Source organism: Onychostoma macrolepis, chromosome 02 (genome assembly GCF_012432095.1).
Source record: "Onychostoma macrolepis isolate SWU-2019 chromosome 02, ASM1243209v1, whole genome shotgun sequence".
Classification (NCBI taxonomy): domain Eukaryota; kingdom Metazoa; phylum Chordata; class Actinopteri; order Cypriniformes; family Cyprinidae; genus Onychostoma; species Onychostoma macrolepis.
This window is the reverse complement of record NC_081156.1, coordinates 35,910,385-35,931,131: the sequence shown is the minus strand read 5'-3', so window position 1 is coordinate 35,931,131 and position 20,747 is coordinate 35,910,385. Positions and strand designations below refer to the sequence as shown.

Genomic DNA, 20,747 nt, shown 5'->3' with positions numbered 1-20,747 from the left:
CCTGCTCTTAGAGGTTCACTATCTGGAGGGCCGGTGTCTGTTGAAGCAGGTGTGTTAGATGAGGGAGATATCCAAAATGTGCAGTAGTGGGGAGTAGTGTTGTCAAAAGACCCGGTACTTCGGTACCAAGTTGGTACAAAAAAAATGAAAACGTCACGGTACCAGGTTTTTTTTAAAGTACCGGTGGTACCCAGTACCCGGTCAACACTGTTCTTGACACGTACGGCCCTATGATTTCCGCGATGCAGAAAACGCAGACAGAAACTCGGAATTTAGCACAGTTTAGCACTGAATTTGTCAAAGTTTGGATGAATTAATCAAAAGTAGGTCATTACACTTAAATCACATCGCGACATGGACTAGTATCTGTAAATATTAAGCCGCAAAAGTTGATTCAGATATGAATCCCGCATGTTCTGCGAGTCTCTGTGTGTGTGAATGAATGGCAGAATTAAAAAAAAACTTTAATACACACACTGAAACGCGCGTGATGCTTGCGGTGATTTCAGCATCTGCCGTCTCAATGAGGACATAAATACATAAACAAGATCTCCAGAACTGCTCTGAGAGTCACTTCACGTGCATTTTACCGTTTCATTGTCATATCATATAGCTACACAGAAATTTAAAGGCATTCACGGCAACCCGTCAAAATAAAAGTTTATCTTTAAGACATTGTGCCAGAAATATATTACTATTATTTAGTAGAATGTACTGAAATTTTGGTACCTTGACAACACTAGTGGGGGGTACCCAAGACAGGTTTGAGAAGCACAGCTATAGTTTAGCTCCAACTTGCCCATACACACTTTACTGAACATTTATTGTACTACTGAAAACATTGATTAATTGCTTCAGGTGTGTTTAATTAAGGTTAAGGATAATCTGTGCAGGACAGTGGCCCTCCAGGATCAGGATTGAACATCTCTGAATTAAGGGAACTTCATGCACCTTTCCATTCAATTTCAGGATTCACAGTTCAATTCCAAAAGAAGCCTTGATGCATCTCAATTTTTTTTAGTAACTGCATGGACACAAATCTTGGGCAAATTAAAATCATTGCTCATTGCTATTTTTTTTAAATGATTCTGTTCATTATAATTTTTTCAGGTACAATCTAGAATGTTTGCAGGAAAATCAGAATTAAAGGGATAGTTCACCCAAAAATGCCAATTCTGTCATTACTCACTCACCCTCATGTCGTTCCAAACCCGTAAGACCATCTTAGGAACATAAACTAAGATATTTTTGATGAAATCCGAGAGCTTTCTGACCCTCCATAGACAGTAACTGAAATGTTCCCAGGCACAGAAACGCTGATGTCCACTGATGTCACATGGACTATTTTACCGATGTCCTTACTACGTTTCTGTGCCTTGACCGTGGTAGTACCCTTGCTGTCTATGGAGGTCTTACGGGTTTGGAACGACATGAGGGAGAGTAATTAATGACTATCCCTTTAATCAGTTTGTCCCGTCATCTCTACTAGAAAATAAAAGCATTTTACCATAACATAACAGTCTTGTTTACCATTCAGGTTAGAGGTAGAAGCCGTAATGGAGCTCAGAGTCAACACAGATTCACTGAAAGACACGACTCCAACATTCCCCTCAACCCATGGACCTCTGGAAGTGGAGGACGGTGAAGAGAATGGACAAGAGATGATGGCAGAAGCGTCAGGAGGCAGCGGTGAAGAGTATGGACCGGTGAGCCATCAGGAGAGTCTAGAGCAGCCCAGCCTGTACCGCGACATCTGGAGCCTGAGAGCGTCGCTGGAGCAGTACGCCTCCTCCGACCTGAGCAGCAACGACAGGGACTCCACTCGCAGCGATGCTGACAGCGTTTGCTCAGCGGGAGCATCGAGAGCGGGCATCTCCAGCTACCAGTCGCAAGACATCGATGATGATATAGACGGAGACAGCGAGCTTCCATATGATGACGTGGTCAGGGAAGCCACGCAGAGGAGAAATGGACGGGACAGTGTGGACTCGGAGAGAGGCAGCGACGGAGAGACAAACAACCGGAAGCTTCTGCAGATGGACAGCGGATACGCCTCAATCGAGGCTCCTTGCAAGGCTCCGGAGGAGTTCAGATTGTTTGGAAGTAGCTCCGGAAAGACGGCATCAGAACGTCGCCGCTTTTTCACCAATTCTGGCCGTAAAGGCACGGTTTGTGAGAGTTTTGAGGCACGGTTGTTTAAGGAAGAGCTGGAAGACGAGGCATCAGAGAGCAGCGTAAGTTTGGAGGCAGAGACTCAACCTCAACCCACGACCAAACCCAAGCCGTGCTTCCGCCGCAGAGACTACAGCATTGATGAGAAGACAGAGGCGCTGTTTAATGAATTTCTACGCCATGATCCCCAGTTCGACCAGCAGGGCTCGCCCTCGTTGCGTCACCGGCATCGCTCCAGAATCCATCTCAGAAAGCAGTGGCAGCGCAGCAAGCAGTACAGTGACCCCGGTGCCGCTCGATACTCGCCATCATTAGAGCGACAGCGCTGCTATCCACTCCACCGAGGCGACAGCGCCAACTACCCCTTAGACACGCGCTATCACAGTACATTGCCTCGCATCGCTAGCGCCGCAGATGAGGAAGCCAGCGAGGGAGCAGCGAGTACGGAATCGCCCGAGCCGGAAAAATCCGGTCCAGAGCTAGAGGATGCTGATCCGCCCTCAGAAACAAGAAATTCTGGTCCAGACCTGGAGGAAAACTCAAACAACAGCAGCAACAACACAAGCCGGAATTTCTTTTCATCGCAAACGCAGGACAACAGTGCCAGGGATTGTGGGATAATGGAGGACTTGGGAACAAATGCTCATTCCGCAGATTCACATAAACATTCACAGATGAACCGTGGTGGACCAATGGCTACATTTAGTTCTCATTTGCATTCACATAGAAACACACTCATGCCGGATCCCACAGATCCAGATCAGGACTCGGACTACAAGCGTCACACTCTCACTGACATCAGTCCCTCAGACAAACTGGCGTCCACACTGGACGATCGGCTCTACTCTATCCTGAGGACTCAAAGAGGGAGTCAAGAGTGTGTTGTGACCGTAAGCCGCACCTCACCAGATCTAGAAGAATAAGGGCCAGGTTTACTAAACAGGGCAAATTAGCGCGAGAGCGCAATTCCAAAAGAGTGCCGATGGGTGTGGAAATTTCTGTGGGTGATTTACTAACAACATGCAAATTAAAGAACACAGACGCAACATCTCATTTACATATCGACCAACGCAATATACAAAGCACAGAGCGCAAATTAGAGCAGTTGCAAATAAAAAAAAGAAATAAAGAAGCCATAGTAGGCTACGTTGAAAAGAACCAGAGGTAAAAAAATGCTAGAAGTTGCAAGAGGTTTTGATAGAGCTGGTATTGTGTGACTGCTAGTTGAGGGTTCCAAGTCGTCTTTTATTTCCTGAAGCAAATTAAAAATAACATGGCTTGGCAAACAATATTTTCGTGTTCTTCTTGCATTCCAAATAAATTACGTGTGGAAAAAAAATCCTTCTACCATGCACTCTCTCATCTCTGCAAATTGGAGCCATTTCAAGCGCAAAATAATTTAAGACATGCTTTTTTTGGGGCATTAAATAATGGCGCAAATGGCAGTAATTTGACGAGTGCAAACGTTAGTAAAACGCTTTGCGTGATTCATTTGAATACTCTCCTCCCATAAATTTTGCATCTGAAAGGGAAACTCCTACAAATGCATATGCAATAAAGTCCGGCACAAAAATAACTGTGTCCACGCCTTTTCAGCGCTAATTCTTCACTGTGTGTCTTTAGTAAATCTTGACAGTACTATTTTAACGCCAAAAGACGGTTTGCGCTGGCGCAAGCTGTTAGTAAAACTGGCTCTAAAGGTCCGTTCACACAAAGAACAATAGCTATAACCATGAAGTTTTATTAATTGCTCTAACTCCAAGAGGATTGCGAAGTCCGCACCACAACTATAACGATAATGACACAAATTAACGATATTGTTGGAATCACGTTCAAAATGCTTTTTCCAGCTTATAATGTTAAAAACATCATTAGCCAATCTGACTTTATAGACCTTGAGCATATAAAGGGGTCATGAAGTGCATTTTTTTGTTTATTAAAATAGCAGATGGACGCTGATGTGACGTACTCTGGGTCATTTGGGTTAAAAACTTATAAATACTCAGTATATATCAAACGGTCTGGCTCAGACATTGCAATAGTGGTAAAAACGCCTTTACTCACTTATGTGTCCGACATTACTCTTGGCTCCAATCTAGTCAGACTAGCGAAAGACGAGAAACTGCATATCTGTGTGCTTAGAATAAACAGAACGTTATAGTGCGTTGGTGTGGACGCTAATATAGTTAATGTTATAGTTATCGTTCTTGTACAGAATAGTTTGGATCATGTTTGAAATGGTACAGCGCCACCTGTTGGAAAACTGACCAATGTATAAACTTTTTTTTTTAAATTCAGATTAGTTTTTTTGGATGTCAGTAACTCTTTTTCCACCAACATGGTGCTGGTGCTGGGAAACTAATGTCCTCGTTGTGTAAAGAACAAGAACTCGATAGCAACAGTGACACAGATCTAGATCTCGGCCGTTATAATTAACAAACACACACCCCCTTGCTTCCACGTTTGTCACATTGCACTACGGCACTAGACACTTTCTTTTTGCAATCCAAAATGGAGAATTCATTACTATGAATTTGAAAGACTTGGCCGTGATTGTTTGTTGGTATGCTCGTCAATCAGTGAGAATTGAGAGTCCTGTAGATCGCGCAGCCGAGCACCAGCACCGTTCCTGTGGAAGAAGAACAGCAAACATCACCTTTAGAGAAATGACAATAACTCTACTTCAGTAGAATAAGAAACAGGACGAATACAAGTATGACGTCTAATGGAACATTAGCAATAAATACACACATGTAAAGAGTGAGGTGTGTTGTAACTAACTCAGTAAAATACTGGTAGGCTGACCATCGGCAAACAGTCATTATTTCAGTAAATCTGTTTGGTGACAGAAATTACAGAGTTCACCAGAGCAAGAGTTTAAAAGGCGTTAAAAACACATCCATCCAAGATGAACGCTAGAAACCCTCATAAAACTTCATCTCATTAAGGGACTAAACATAGAAACACGGATCTGCAGTCAAACTAACTTTCACTGTGAAACAAACTGCAGCCGTTTGGTGCTCTGAGTCACATTTCAGCCGAGACTCAATTAAAATCAGCACTGAACATTTCTAATTAAACAGATCTTGAACACTTTCAGAGACAGAGATCCAATATATGCCACAATGCACTGTTCCTCGTCTCATACTGAAGCATTTCAACCTTGATATTTTATGAGTCCAGAACATCATGAATCCTTGTTATTAAAACGTTGATGTTAAGATGATCAGCGATCAATATCTCAGTTTTCATATCATACAAGTACAACTATTAGGGTCATAAATGTGTCTTGTATAATTTATTCCATCCAGATCATGTTTAGCATTGGTAGGTGATTGCATATGTACATCTAGATAACTCTAAAGTGTCATTTTTAAATTATAATTCCTTTGCAATAAAGGTACTTTTGTTGGGTTTATGCAAAAAAATCATGTTCATTGAAAAAAAAATTAAATTGTCAGCTAATATCAATGCGAATGAGACGTGTATGTTTAAATTAAATGAATGCTTTTACACAATGATGACTCAAAATATTGGGAAAAATCTGGAATTTGGAATTGTTTGGAAACAAAATGATGTCTTGAAAAGGCTCAGGGTGAACCATTACTTTAACCTCCAAAAACGAACTGATGTTGGGTAGTTTAAAAATAAAAGAGTTATATACAGTCTAGGGAGCTAGAAGAAGAAACGTTCTATTAATGACTCGATGCCGTTCCTGAACACGGATACGTTCAGCAACATAAGCTCTGATGGACATAAAGCATATAATGAAATATCACAGAACACATTAAACAAAACAGGGATTTTCTGTGGAACTGAACTGGGCTTGTTGCCATGGAAACAGGCGTGTAAGGGGTCATAGGTCACACGCCAGAGACGAAGCAGCACCGTTCTGCTGATTCTGGATAAGCTGGCCTTTTCCTCTCACTGTATTCATAGATTTTTTTTTTTTTTTTCTGAATGATTGGTTTGAAACGGCAGCAGAAGAAGAGTTTCCTGCAGCTCCAAAAATACTGAGGAGCTTCCAATCATCCCTCAACAAACCCGTGACCTCACTTCCTGTTGAGTCAGTCTCTCAGAAATAGTTCACCAATAACAAAAAATAATAAACAAAGCTAATTTTAAAAACCATTTCTATTATAGTCATGACAATTAACTAACATTTTGCTCATAAATACTTTGCACAGTATTTACGCACCATGTTGTTCTGCCTTTCATTTAAAAACTATGACTATATGACAATGACATTGATAAAACTGGTAATGATAAAACTGCATTACAGTAATGATAATTTGGGGTAAATGTGCTAAGGCAAGACACTGCAGGTGAATAGGGTAAAAAAAATAATTATATTAATTAGATAATTACAAACATTTTTTGTAGTGCAAGTTTTCTAAAATGTTAGGTTTAAATATGCAAATGAGTCATTATTGAATGAAATGTGCTAATTTGCATAAATTTCAAGTACAAAAGTTTACACAGAAGGAATTCTGAGTATCTCATTTGTGTCACTCCATAATTCAGAAAATGCTTAGAACGGACATGAAACACTATTTTCATAATTTTGGGGGGGATAAAATGTTGTACATAAGCAAATTACATATGAACAAATCCCTCTGTAAAAACCTTCAGGATGTAGACTATAGGAATAAAAACAAGTTTGGTGTGTGTAAAGACTACTGAAGTGGAGTTATGGCTCAGTGTAGGAGAAAAAACTCATTTTGAGAAAACGGCCTTTAAAAATACGTATTGTAATTTAAAGCTATTGACACAAATAGATAAAGTGCTATAAAAGAAACACTTAACAGTGTCTTTTGGATGTTTTCTTTCCACTAGTCTGAAAAAAAAAACACTTTATGAAAATTCAAAAAGCCGAAAATCTCAAACTTGACAGATGCATGAAAAAGCAGTGTTTATGTCTGCAGTGTCTGCCATTAATAGTCATGAAATAATTGACAATTTAACTTAGTGATTTTTGTTTGAGCTCTGTTCTCATGAGACTCTTGTTGAGCAGAGATCTTGATCTTGGGCTGATCCGAGTCGTATCTGATCTGCTGTTCACGCGAAAACAAACACTCACCCGAAGCCAGACGTGCGCTGAAGAACATCAGCAGAAGATCACGGAGCATCTCTTCGGACAGGGTTTCTGTTTCTCATCATTCGTTTTTGTCTGGCTCAGATACAGACGAAGCTCAACAAACATCTTAAGATTTGTTGGATCAAAAAACATGGTTTCATTCTCAGATTTCCAAAATCTTAAACGATTCCACTTAATAGCAATTGCAAGATGTTAAAAAAAAAAAAAAAAGGCAATTTCTGAGATATAAAGACAGAACTGAGAAATCTAAGCTTGCAATTCTGAAGAAAATTGTAATGGTGATATAAAATGTCATAATTACCTTTTTTATTCCATAAAAAAAAAATAAAATAAAAAAATTGTGATGTGAATTCAGAATTGAGCAAACCAAAAAAAAAAAAAAAAAGTGGTTTGATTCTCAGATTTCGGAAGCAATAAATCAGCTTCACAGATATTGTTTAATAGTTCAATACATTAATAACTTAAACGATTCCACTAAATATAGCAATTGCAAGATTGCAAAGGTTCTTTAAAGAACCACCTCTTTCTTACCTTTTTATAATCTGAAGAACCTTCTTTCGCCACAAAGACCCTTTTGTGAAACAGAAAGGTTCTTCAGATGTTAAAGGTTCTTTATGGAGCCATTTGGACAAAAAGGTTCTTCTATGGCATCGTGAAGAACCTTTATTATTAAGAGTGTGCTTCAGTGAATCAGGACACTTCTGCATCAGCTACTCACTCTCATGCTGCTTCATGGAGATGTTTAACAGAGCGTTCACGCTGCTCTTCTCCAGACACCGGAAAACTCCAAAAATCACAAAAAAGATCTTCCTAAAACATCAAAAAAAGCCTTTGCACAGATGAAAAGTGCATTTGAAACCACATGATGTGAGTAAATGATGACAGAAGCTTGGGTGACATTTTACTTGAGGCCTTTATGTATAACACAACATAAAGGTATTCATAATGTACATTGCAATGCATTGCATCTTTTCATAATTATTAAAACAATATAATATTTGCAACTTTTTTTCTCTTACAATTCTGATTTTAAGAAAAAAAAAAGTCAAAACTCCAACATGGAATTGAGGAAAAAAGTCAGAATTGCGAGACAAACTCAAAATCGTGAGAAAAAAAAAAAAAGAAAAGAAAAAAAAAGTCAGAACTGTGAAATATAAATTGTGAGAAAAAAAGTCAGAATAACGATGTTAACTAGCAATCGCGAGAAAAGTCAGAATTCTGAGATAAGTCGCAACTGATTATTTTTTTGCAGAAATTCTGCAAGATGTAAACTCAAAAATAAAGAGTTTACATCTCACAATTCTGACTTTTTTATTTGCAATTCTGTGAGAAACAATGTCCAAATTGTGAGATAAAAGGTTGCAATTATTATTATTTTTTTCGTGGAAGAAACCGTAATTAAAAAAATAAATGTCCATACATTTGACTCTGCAGTAAAAGCCCTTTTTTTCCCAACGAAACGCATGCAAATAAAGACCACGAGCTCAGCTTCTGTTGGGATGTGTTTTATATAAATAATACTTAAAAAATATTTAATGGGAAAAACAAACCAAATGGGGAAAATGAACCCAAACGTCCTGTGGCGAGCAGCTCTCCGTCCGCGTCACAGCATGCAGTTTAGTTTTAACATCATCTGCAGCATATTTCCCTACAAGAACTCATCTCTGTGTCACTCTTTACATCAAACCATCTGCATCTTTAACTGCAGGTAATGACTGTAAATTAAAAGACTAAGGTTTAAAACTAAACGGAAGGTCGGGTCAGAGAAACCGAAAGGACGATCTTCAGCCACGGAGGAGGATTGTGGGAAACGTCTCCACTCTTTAACAGCATTCTCAAGTAAAGTCAGTCCGCTCCAGATAAAGTCCTGGCACTGTGTGTCTGAGTTCATCATCACTGCAGAAGTGTGTGTCGAAAACAGCGTTTAGAACTGACTGCTGGGAAACAACATAAACCTGCAGAGAACAGAGAGAGAGAGAGAGAATGAGCGCTAACGAGGAGACGTCTCGTTAAGAGAAGGACTGTTATTAACCCGAATCAAGAGACATCAATGCAGCCAAACACACACTGGAAAAAATGATTTTTTGATGCTGTAAATACATTAGTAGAGTAAATGATTTCTTCTTTTTCAAAACTTTCGTGTTTAATTTAACGTGTTGCTTGCTGTTTCTTTGTAATTATTATTTGTGAAATGTACTAGCAATTTATGAGTGAAAACACCATCATATTGCATCCCCAAATCAAAAAGAAAACAAAAACAATGTGCATGGAGAAACAATGCAAAATATGATTATGAAAATATTTTACTGTAAAAAAAAAAAAAAAAAAATTACATATATATATATATATATATATATATATGCATCTTATATGAGAAATGATATGAGTTACGCTGCAGTAAAGCGCTTCATTGTACGGTGATTATCTCTTCAGACAAACAACAATGCAGAATATTAATAACTATGACTGGGACTGTCATATACATAACATTATAATGAGAACACTATTATAATAAAACGTTGTGAATTTTTAGAGTTTAGTTGCCGTGTTTCTGTGCATTGTTGGGTGAAGAAATCGTCCACAAAAGGAGTTCATTCAGAGCCGCGCAGACACGTTCGGGGCATTTTGTGTAGATAGTCATAATATTAACGTTATGTTGTATAAATAACGACGCGTATTCTATATGAGATAAATCCCATTGATTAAAAACCTGCTATCACACGCTACACTCTACTGGTCATCTACAGGGATAAACGTTTATAGTTCGGATATAAACACTGATGTCTATGGTAGCGATCAAAATAGAGCAAAGTAAGTGGCGCTTCAAATAACGTGTTTCTCCAGTAGATGGCGACAAGTGACTGTTATAAAATGTATTTGTCATTGATTCATTCATTCAAGAGATTCATTCAAAAACGCTGATTCGTCCAGTAATGAAACAATTATTCATGAGTCATTGAATCCTTCATCCAAACCACTTTTTCACAATTTTAACAGTAAACATTTTTTTGTTTTTGTTTTTTTTTTAATAAAGGGAGAACAACAGTGTGCAGATCTTTTTCTATTATTTGATGTAGCTTTTGATCTCGCACCTGGCCAAGACATTTTTGGATGAGCGTGCTCTGACCCTGCTTTTACGAGGTCAATTTGGTCACAAATTATTTTGTTTTGTTCAGAATCGTGGGAGAATCTTGATCTCTATTTGAGACAAAAAAAATAAAAATAAATTGTTATTCTGAATTTATCCAGAATCGTGCAGCTCTAGGTTTCGCTGACGTTTAATATTAACCATCTTTTAATCAAAATATAAAACATTATTTTTGTATCTATTTTTGCATCCGTTACACATTTTTCCCTGTGTGTTAACGTCAATAATTATGACTGTCCGATGTCTGACTTGACTCTTGGTAATGTATTTTGCCCCTAAACATAAGATTCGACTATCAGCAAGAAATCGTCTAGTTCTCATTAACGTCCCAATGCGAAAAAATCATAATGGTGTTAAAATAGGCTTGATTTTCTTTATCTGAATTATAATTTCTTTTTGGTGAAATATGAGCCAATCATTCGTCCTCTCATTCAGCTGTAAACATCACCGTGATCTGGTTTTGATTCATTACATGCCGTTCTCGTTACACAATGCGATTTGATGCCTTTGCATTTGCAATTTCCGCATGTTGTGAGATGAAAGTGTGAACAGGTTTCCATCCAACTGCATCCAATCGAGCAGAGCTGAAGATGAAAGCGCTAAATATAGACGGACGCAGAGAGAGAAGAGTCTGAGTCACCCGCTCCATCAGAGAGAGAGAGAGTCTGAGTCACCGCTCCATCAGAGAGAGAGAGAGAGAGAGAGAGAGAGAGTCTGAGTCACCCGCTCCATCAGAGAGAGAGAGAGAGAGAGAGAGAGAGAGAGAGAGAGTCTGAGTCACCCGCTCCATCAGAGAGAGAGAGAGAGAGAGAGAGAGAAGAGTCTGAGTCACCCGCTCCATCAGAGAGAGAGAGAGAGAGAGAGAGAGAGAGAAGAGTCTGAGTCACCCGCTCCATCAGAGAGAGAGAGAGAGAGAGAGAGAGAGAGAGAGAGAGAGTCTGAGTCACCCGCTCCATCAGAGAGAGAGAGAGAGAGAGAGAGAGAGAGAGTCTGAGTCACCCTCCATCAGAGAGAGAGAGAGAGTCTGAGTCACCCTCCATCAGAGAGAGAGAGAGAGAGAGAAGAGTCTGAGTCACCCGCTCCATCAGAGAGAGAGAGAGAGAGAGAGAGAGAGAGAGTCTGAGTCACCCGCTCCATCAGAGAGAGAGAGAGAGAGAGAGAGAGAGAGAGAGAGAGAGAGAGAGGGATGTGATGGAGGGAGACTGAGTCATCGCATTCACTGCGGCATCTCATCAGCATGAGAGGAACCCCACCCTAAACGAACACACACACACACACACACACACACACACACACAGTACAGTACTGAATACACTACTGGTCAAAAGATGGAAATAATCATTTTTTGTAAATTTAAGTCTCTTCTGCTCACCAGGGTTACATTTATTTGATCAAAAATACAGTAAAAATAGTTAAATATTATTAGAATGTAAAACAGCTGATTTCTATGTGAATATGTGTTAAACTGTAATTTATTTCTGTGATGCAGCTGTATTTTCAGCATCATTACTGCAGTCTTCAGTGTCACATGATCTTCAGAAATCATTCTAATATGCTGATTTGCTGCTCAACAAACATTTCGAATCGATCATATTATATTAATTAAAAGAGTTTAGTTTTAATTTCCTTATTCTTTATAACATTTCCTAATCATTTCTTAAAATAAAAATGTATATATTAATAATTTACATTTTTTAAAATTTTCATTTCCTTAATTACACTAATAACATTTATATAAATATATAGAATTATAGAATTATAATTATTATTAATAATTCTAAATCATTTAATTTTAACTTCCTTATTTAACATTTCTGATTATCATCAATGTTGAGAACAGTTGCTGCACAATAGTTTTGTGGAAACCGTGATACACTGCCAAAAATATCACATTCATCAAGGATGCATTAAATTGATCAGAAGTGACAGTAAAGACATTTCTAATGTTACAAAAGATTTCCACTTCAAATAAATGCTGTTCTTTTGAACTTTCTATTCATCTGTGAATCCTGAAAAATAAAATGTATCACAGTTTCCACAAAAATATTGTGCAGCACGACTGTTTTCAACATTGATGATAATCAGAATCAGTTTTTGAGCAGCAAATCAGCATATTAGAATGATTTCTGAAGATCATGTGACACTGAAGACTGCAGTAATGATGCTGAAAATACAGCTGCATCACAGAAATAAATTACAGTTTAACACATATTCACATAGAAAACAGCTGTTTTACAGTGAAATAATATTTCACTGTTTTTACTGTATTTTTGATCAAATAAATGCAGCCTTGGTGAGCAGAAGAGACTTCTTTCCATCACGATCACAGTGACCCCCGTGAGGAGTCTCACCTGTACAGAGGAGCGCAGGTGTGCAGCGGGTCATTGCTGCTTGCAGGTGGAAAGTTTGCGGATCTTGCTGGCGGCGGAGATGCCTTTCCTGGAGGGATTGGAGGAAGAGCTGGAGCGCCGCTCGGATTTGGGCTTCAGTGCGGCCGACTCCGTCCCGTTCACACACACCGGTTTGGCCACGGCACAGGTGCGCTCCGGAGCGCGCTCTTCTTCCTCATCCTCCTCATCCTCCAGGACCTGCCCTGTTCAAACCCACACGACGGGAGCGTTAGTGACCAACACACCGACAAACACAACAGCAACGATGACCAGAGAAACTAACACTCACTTAAAATTAAAGGCTTACAATTAAAAAGTTCACTGAAAAGAGTAGGTGTAGAAACAATTGAAACTGCTAGTAAATTTCACAAATAATAAACAAAATCAGCAAGTAACATTCAATTAAACGTGAAATTTTAAAGTAGAAAAAGTGACCGCATTTTCTTGTAAAAAGTACTCCAATAATCTGTTATTTACTTTTAACATAAAATATTTTAATTAAAGCTTTAATATATATATATATATATATATATATATATATATATATATATATATATATATATATATATATATATATATATATATATATGTAAATGTATGTGTATATATGTATATATATATATATATATATATATATATATATATATATATATATATATATATATATTTCTCTCAAATATTGTTCACAAATCTGTCTAAATCTGTGTTAGTGAGCCGAGATACTCCATCCACCGCACAGGTGTGGCATATCAAGATGCTGATTAGACAGCATGATTATTGCACAGGTGTGCCTGAGGCTGGCCACAATAAAAGGCCGCTCTAAAATGTGTGTACAGTGTATATTTATTATGTATATATAAAGACACACACATACAGTATATATTTTGAAAATATTTACATTTATATTTGTATAATTTACATTATATATAAATATATTTAATATAGAAATATAAAAATTTTCTTAAATACATGCATGCGTGTGTATTTATACATAATAAATATACACAGTACACACACATTACATAAACTATATTTTGGATGCGATTAATCGTGATTAGTAACAGCACATATATATTAGGGATGGGAAGATTCTCCGATTCGCTCGGTGCATCAGCAAAAAAAAAAAAAAAGTTAACGATGCGATGCATCGATTTAAAAAGTGTGCATCGGATACAAGTTGGCATTTATATCGCGATGCATCGTTTCTAACATATTTGCATCGGTAAAAACTGATTTATGTATAGTTACTAGTGGATGCGCTACACTTTTATTGTTTAGAAAGTGACCAATAATCTGTGACCAATATTTTATATGTAGATTGATTTCTCTCAAAACTTTCTCAAGCGCGTTCTCTCATCACCGCTGCGCTGTGGGGACTATTGTAATGGGTGAATAAAATGTAAGCTAATACAGTCCTAATTGCTAAGCTCAGATGAATTAATGTGTGTTTCTTATAGCAGTTAAAATGTAGTGATTTTAACTTTTAGTTTAGTGATTGTTAATGCTTTAAAGAGCAATGCTAGATTGTAATGTTCTAATGCTATCTGTTCTAACAGTAACAGGGTGAATCGTATCGCATCGCCAGCTGCTTCATATGCATCTTCAATGTATCGTAGGCTATGCATCGAGATGTGTATCACATCGGCCTGAGTTATGTAGATGCACATCCATAATATATATATATATATTTATGTTTGAATTTAGCAGTTAAACTCTCTAAATACACCGGTGGCCGTCTGCATGGAATAGTTAAGAAAATCGACGCAGTTCGAATTTGAGGTGGCACTAATCAGGTCCGAGGGGTACCCCTCGTTTAGATCACGCGCGCTCACCTGGTACGGTGAAGTCCTGAGTGTATATGATGTCATCCTCGCCGTCGAACAGCTCGTCATCATCCTCCTCGTCAGCGTAACCGTGGAGATCCTCCAGGTACGGCACCACCGTCATGCTCCGCCACCGGTCGCGCGTCTCTGCGCTGGGTGGGATGGGCACCGGCGGCTCCGAGGGCGGGTGTTTCTTACGCACCCAGCTAAACAGGAAGAGGAAATGACCCGTGAGATCAATCGTGACGGACGTCATCCGAAGCAAGGTTATGTTTACTAAAACTATATAAACACAATTTCATTATTGAAAATACAATAAAATTGAACAATTGAAACAAAATATATAAAAAAAATTGGCTAATATTTCTCATTTTCATTTAGTTTAACATGATGCACTAAAATAACTAAAAAAACAACAACTATATAATTAAATTAATTTAAAAACTAAAATGATTTCAAAAATTAACAAAAGTTAAAATGAAAATAGAAAATATAAGATTCAAATTCTCATTTTTAAAGAAAATGTAAAACAGTGAAAAATTATCATAATTTACGTGAACATCTGTTAAAATGTAATTGATTTCTGTGATCAAAGCTTAATTTTCAGCATCATTACTAGGGCTGGGTATCCATTCAGATGTCCCGATTCGATTCTCGATTTTTTGATTACATTCAGTGAATATAGTTTTAAAACAAATGCTATTGATATTTCTAAAAATGAACAGTAAACATCAGTTTACAAATGGTGAATTAATAAAAAGAAATTAAGAGCCACGGGCCTGCATTTTAAACCTGTTCTTTTCTTTTTTTTGTGTATAGGGTCCTTTTTTTAAACAATAATAGTAATCAGATGAAGGCATAAAATATCACAATTTATCCTAATCAAATTAAACCCTTTTATTTTTTGGCAAACAAAATGCTGCACAACAGAGGTTTACTGTTAAAATAAAGTAGCAGTAGTAATAATAGTAGCATTGTTGTTACATTGAGTCTTAAGACTGCTAAACAGTAATATATATCTGACAGTTTCTTCACGTTAAACTGAACTTTTATTTTGACGGGTTGCCGTCGCGCAAGGTAAATAAGAGGGTGACATCTAGTGGAGAAGACTAATAAATAAGATTCACATTAATCATATCTTGTATTAAATGTTTGCTGAAGTAAATACCGGAAAATATCGAGAATCGACATCATTTAAAAAAAACTATTCATCTGAAAATCGATTTTTTTGCCCAGCCCTAATCATTAATCCAGTATTCAGTGTCACATGATCCTTCAGAAGTCATTCTAAAATGCTGATCTCAGGTGAGCTCAAACATCTTTAGCACACATGCTCATCATGAGCTCTTCCGTCTCCATGGAAACCGCATCCGCTGCCTCATCCGATGATCTCTGCTGCATGAAGATCTCAAATCCAGGCCAGGTTTATTTCTAGCTCTCACTATTCTTCACTTCCTCTTCCTCCCACTCTGGGCTCTCTGCGCTCATATAACATCAGCGCTCCTGCGTCACTGGCTCTGCTTCCAGCCTAACGACTTCCTTAAAGTTTTGAACAGAATCTGAATATCCAGAAACGATTCTCATTGCTCTGACTGTCCTCAGGAGCCTGCTGAGATCATTTTACATCTCAAGATGAAGCTAATCAGCAATATATTGTATCATTGTTTTTTCGTAGAACTGCGTATGTTGCTATCTGCTCACATTGAACCTTCACTGCTGTTATCTGTATTCAGACAGGGACGGGAAGCACTGCATTCGATCTGTCAGGAATCATGTTCACATGCATTGATAATTCTGCACTGAAGGACTCACTTGTGTTGTCTGATGCGCTGTATTGAAAACCTCTTCACAGGATCATATTCCAGCATCCCTGCGAATAAAAACAGCTCAGATGAAGGAACAGAGAGGGAGCAAAGATACATACGCATAAAGCCACACGATCATTCAGAATACTTTAAAACAGAAAGAAGTTTGTTTATTTTTTTAATTTATTGCGATACATTGTAACACAATATACTGTTCTAGTGGTTGCTAGGTGATTACCTATGGATGTTTAAAAATGTTACACTGAAATGTAACATTCAGTGTTAGGAGATAGTTCATGCAATGAGTATAGTTTAACAGCTGTGTGTGTGTGTGTGTGTTTGCTCTGAGCTTGTGATAAAGTTCTCAAACACAGACTGATCCAGCATCAGTGCTGAACATTAATGCCACGGCGCCATCTAAAGGTCAAACATATGAACTACAGCACAGCCATGAAAAACAATGCTTACTGTGCACAATAAAGAAAGGTGGTTTAATTAAGAAAATGGGCTCAATTTGAATTGAATGTCTTTATCTTGAACTCGGGTTGACATTAAAACATTATACTATGTATATATATATATATATATATATATGACCCGTGCTGGCAAAATGAGTGTCAATGCGCACACGGCTAATTTTGAGCTAGACAAAAAAATAAAGTCGATTTTGGTTGAATTTCGGGTTCTCACACAAATTAGTTCATTAAGCCCTCGTCTAGCAATCCCAATGCTCCAAACACTAATTAAACATCTAAAATGATCTTTATTTGTACATTTTCTAAGGAGGAGTACCTTTTCTCTGCTCGCTTCTTGCGCTGCCGTTGACTGATATATGAATCACGCACATAATGGCGCTTCTGCCAGCGCACGATCACGATAAATATACACAGATTTACAGTAAGTAGGCTATTCAAGCAAACATAATCTGTTATGTCTTAAGTGAATGTTTGGGAACTGTTGGGGAATGCCGTCTGTCTCATTAATGCTAATCAAACAAAAGAAAAGATCGCTGCTTTTGATTGAAGTGCTTTTGTAGTTTTAATAATCAATTTATTTGTAATGAACACACTAAAGTGATTTTTACATTTGATTATTTGTTTCTTACTTGAATGCTTTTGTTTAGATGCAAAATGAAAAAAGTAATGCACTAGGTCTATTTGTTTCTTTCTTATATTTGTTCTACTGTTGCTGTTTTGCACCTGTTCTTATTTTTAATAAAACAATGGCTATATTGTGATTATTAATACAGTAATTAATATTAAGAAAAGAAGTGGAGGAAATGATGCAATGTTGCTGGGTGATTTTGCTTTAGAACCTTCAGAAAACGTCAACTTGATTTTCCTCAGTTTGTTGACGTCAAACGGGTGTAGCTCAGTCATTTTTCGTCAGATTCCAACAAATCATATCATTTTGAAGGTCTTTTAATGGAGAATGTGCCACATTTGCTCATTGTGACAGCACAGGTCACATATTATATTATTATTCAATTATCTTCATTAAAGGGGTCATGAACTGAGAAACCAAAATTCCCTTGATCTTATGACATAAGAAGTCACTGTACTATAAAAACATCCTGTAAGTTTCAGAACTCAAATCTTTGTCGTTAGTCTAAAACCAGCTTATATTGAAGGCAGTCTGCCAAAACCACAGCTTGAGGAATGTGCCACTCTATGATGTAATAGTGTATAAGCACCGCCTCCACAGATGATGATCAACGTCGCTGCCTGTTTAGCCCTGCCCCCGATTCTACATCACTGCCTATTAAGCCCCGCCCCCAATTCTACATCACTGCCTATTTAGCCCCACCCCCAATTCTATGTAGCTGCCTGTGTTAGCCCCGCCCCCAATTCTGCAGCGCTGCCTGATTAGCCCCGCCCCCGATTTTACATCGCTGCCTTTTTAGCCCCGCCCACCGATTCAGGCATGTAGTGTTTACGAGAGAAGCGAACGCAGGTCTATGCAGAAACCAAACGATAAAGATGCTCTGAAGACAACAAGACGCTGTGCAGTGCCAAGTTGTGATAAAACTGTGTTTGCGTTGCCTTCCTTCTGATCCCAGCGTTACGAAAGAGTGAATGAATTTTATTTTCAATGACTTTCCAGACCACGTCAGTAAGAACTCAGCCCTTCGTTCACTTCATTTTACCGCTGATTCGTTTACAAACAAGGCACAATTCAACGTGGGATTTTCAGAAAGATTGAAACTAACAGACGATGCTGTCGACTATATCTGACAGTAATGTCGCAACACAAGTGTGAGTAACTGTTTTCATTACGTGATCACTATTGCTTTGTCTGTTAAACAGATTGATGTGAGTATTTATGCGTTTTTGATCTGAATCACAGCAGCATCCATCTGTGAAGGATATAGACTATCAAACACACAACTGTTAGCCAATCACAGCAGTGGGCGTTTACTTCTGACTCTACAATCCTCCACGCCTACTCAAACAGAGCGTTCTGATGAGGGGGGTCAAAACAGCACAGAAAATAGCTTATTACTTCTCAATTATGATGTTTTTGATGTAAAAATCTTGATAACATAAGTGGACCTCAGAGAACAGTACAAAATAAAAGATAAATAAATAAAAAACAGGCAGTTCATGATCACTTTAATGCTTTTTGAGAATTGCTTACTGTTGCTTTGAACAAAGTCAGTATTTAAATGTCTTAATTGCTCTGCAGCACTGATACATGCACTCGACAACACTATAAACACAATACAATTAGATCTAAAACCAGAGGATCGCTCATATCAGCAGCACTAAAACTGCTCTCTTTTAAAGAACTCAGGCATTATATCTGCACATTTCTCTGATCATTGGCCATATATATCCATATGCTATTTACGTACCTCACTGTATAACGCACCTTCTGTTTATATTCTTATAATGTATTTACAGTCATTAGCATTGAGCTGGTCTCTGCCCTTCTACCTCATAACTTGCACTATATGTCATAAAGCTTAATATATATATACACACATCTTATATTTTATATTTATTTTAGTGCTGTTAAACGATTAATCGCGATTAATCGCATCCAAAATAAAAGTTTTTGTTTACATAATATATGAGTGTGTGCTGTGTATATTTATTATGCATGTATAAATACACACACATGCATGTATATATCTAAAAAAAATTATGTTTATATATTAAATATATTTGTATATAACTTACATGAATGTAAATGTAAATACATGTAAATATTTTCAAAATATATACTGTATGTGTGTGTATTTATATATACACAAATATTCACAGCACACACTCATATATTATGTAAACAAAAATGTATTAATCGTTTGACAGCACTAATTTATTTATATACTGTTATTTGCACTTCTGGTTAGATGCTAACTGCATTTCACTTGTACTCTGCACAATGACAAAGTTGAATCTAATCTAATAATCTATAGTCCTAACAATCATGCTCTCTGTGAAGCCTCCCCACAAATAAATACGACTATGTTTTCCAGTCAAACGAGCTCATCGCTCACCTCTCAGCAGGTCCGAGAGCAGCGGGCCGCACTCCTCTGGAACAGTGTAGTCACCCTTCCCAATGTTCTCAAATAGCTTATAGATGTTGTCCCCCTCAAACGGGTACAGGCTCGTGGTTATGTTGTATCTGTGAGGGGCGACATCAGAAAACACTCAAACAAAGTAGAGACTTCAGACAATCTCGGTTCAGTTCCACAGTGAGAGCGAGCACGGAATCAGAGCGTTTTCACATGGATTCACCGATGGAGAGCAACAGCTGGCTCTGGAAGTAAAAATCATGTTTATTTTCTCCATAGGGAAATCTACTTTTAAGTATAATTTACGAAGTGATAACGTGACAGATGTATTGTGATCTAGAATTTAGTTCATCGATAGTATGAACTAGGGCTGTACGATATGACGATATATATCGGATGGATGAAATAAAGTCTATCGTTTCATAAAATGTTCTATCGTTTATTTCGTGGTGGCGCAAAATACATTGTTTACAGTAATACTTTAATCATTTGGATGACTGAGATCTTTACACAGCACTACGGGGCGTGAAGGGGAGACAGAGCCAGGTGGAGAACGACCAGAACAAAACGAGGAGCTCGTTCTTAAACGAGGGACTACATCTGTAGCATGGACACACGTTTTTAAGCACTGCAGTTTTAAAACAACCGATTTTAAGCCGTTGAAACAGAAACAACAGAGCTATATGCGTGCGCTGTCTCTGTTTCTGTGTGAGAGGACAGCACTTTTTTTTTTGCCGCTTTATTGGCTTTGAACGATTACATAAACACTTATATGTGTCAGAATCTCCGTC

General features: G+C 37.8%; 2 protein-coding genes across 6 annotated transcripts in view; one reads left to right on the top strand and one right to left on the bottom strand.

Moving 5' to 3' along the window:
• Positions 1-5,964, top strand: part of LOC131552638 (voltage-dependent calcium channel beta subunit-associated regulatory protein) — a 28,827-nt gene extending 22,863 nt beyond the window's left edge. The window contains exon 10 of the mRNA XM_058796548.1: positions 1,538-5,964. Coding sequence (XP_058652531.1) covers positions 1,538-3,095 — 1,558 coding nt within the window. The 3' untranslated portion in view covers positions 3,096-5,964. The remainder of the gene's footprint in view (positions 1-1,537) is intronic.
• A 2,795-nt stretch (positions 5,965-8,759) lies between these two features.
• The window catches only part of stk11 (serine/threonine kinase 11), a 33,600-nt gene continuing 21,612 nt past the window's right edge, over positions 8,760-20,747 (bottom strand). For 4 of the 5 annotated variants that reach the window (XM_058752606.1, XM_058752622.1, XM_058752593.1 and 1 more), the window contains 5 exons: positions 19,939-20,066; positions 16,444-16,501; positions 14,641-14,837; positions 12,770-13,011; positions 8,760-9,225 (listed from right to left, as the gene is read on the bottom strand). In XM_058752606.1, the coding sequence (XP_058608589.1) occupies positions 12,800-13,011; positions 14,641-14,837; positions 16,444-16,501; positions 19,939-20,066 (595 nt within the window). In that variant the 3' untranslated portion in view covers positions 8,760-9,225; positions 12,770-12,799. Of the gene's footprint in view, positions 9,226-11,562; positions 11,673-12,769; positions 13,012-14,640; positions 14,838-16,443; positions 16,502-19,938; positions 20,067-20,747 lie in introns of those variants that run through there. The other variant, XM_058752614.1, reaches the window with a different exon arrangement.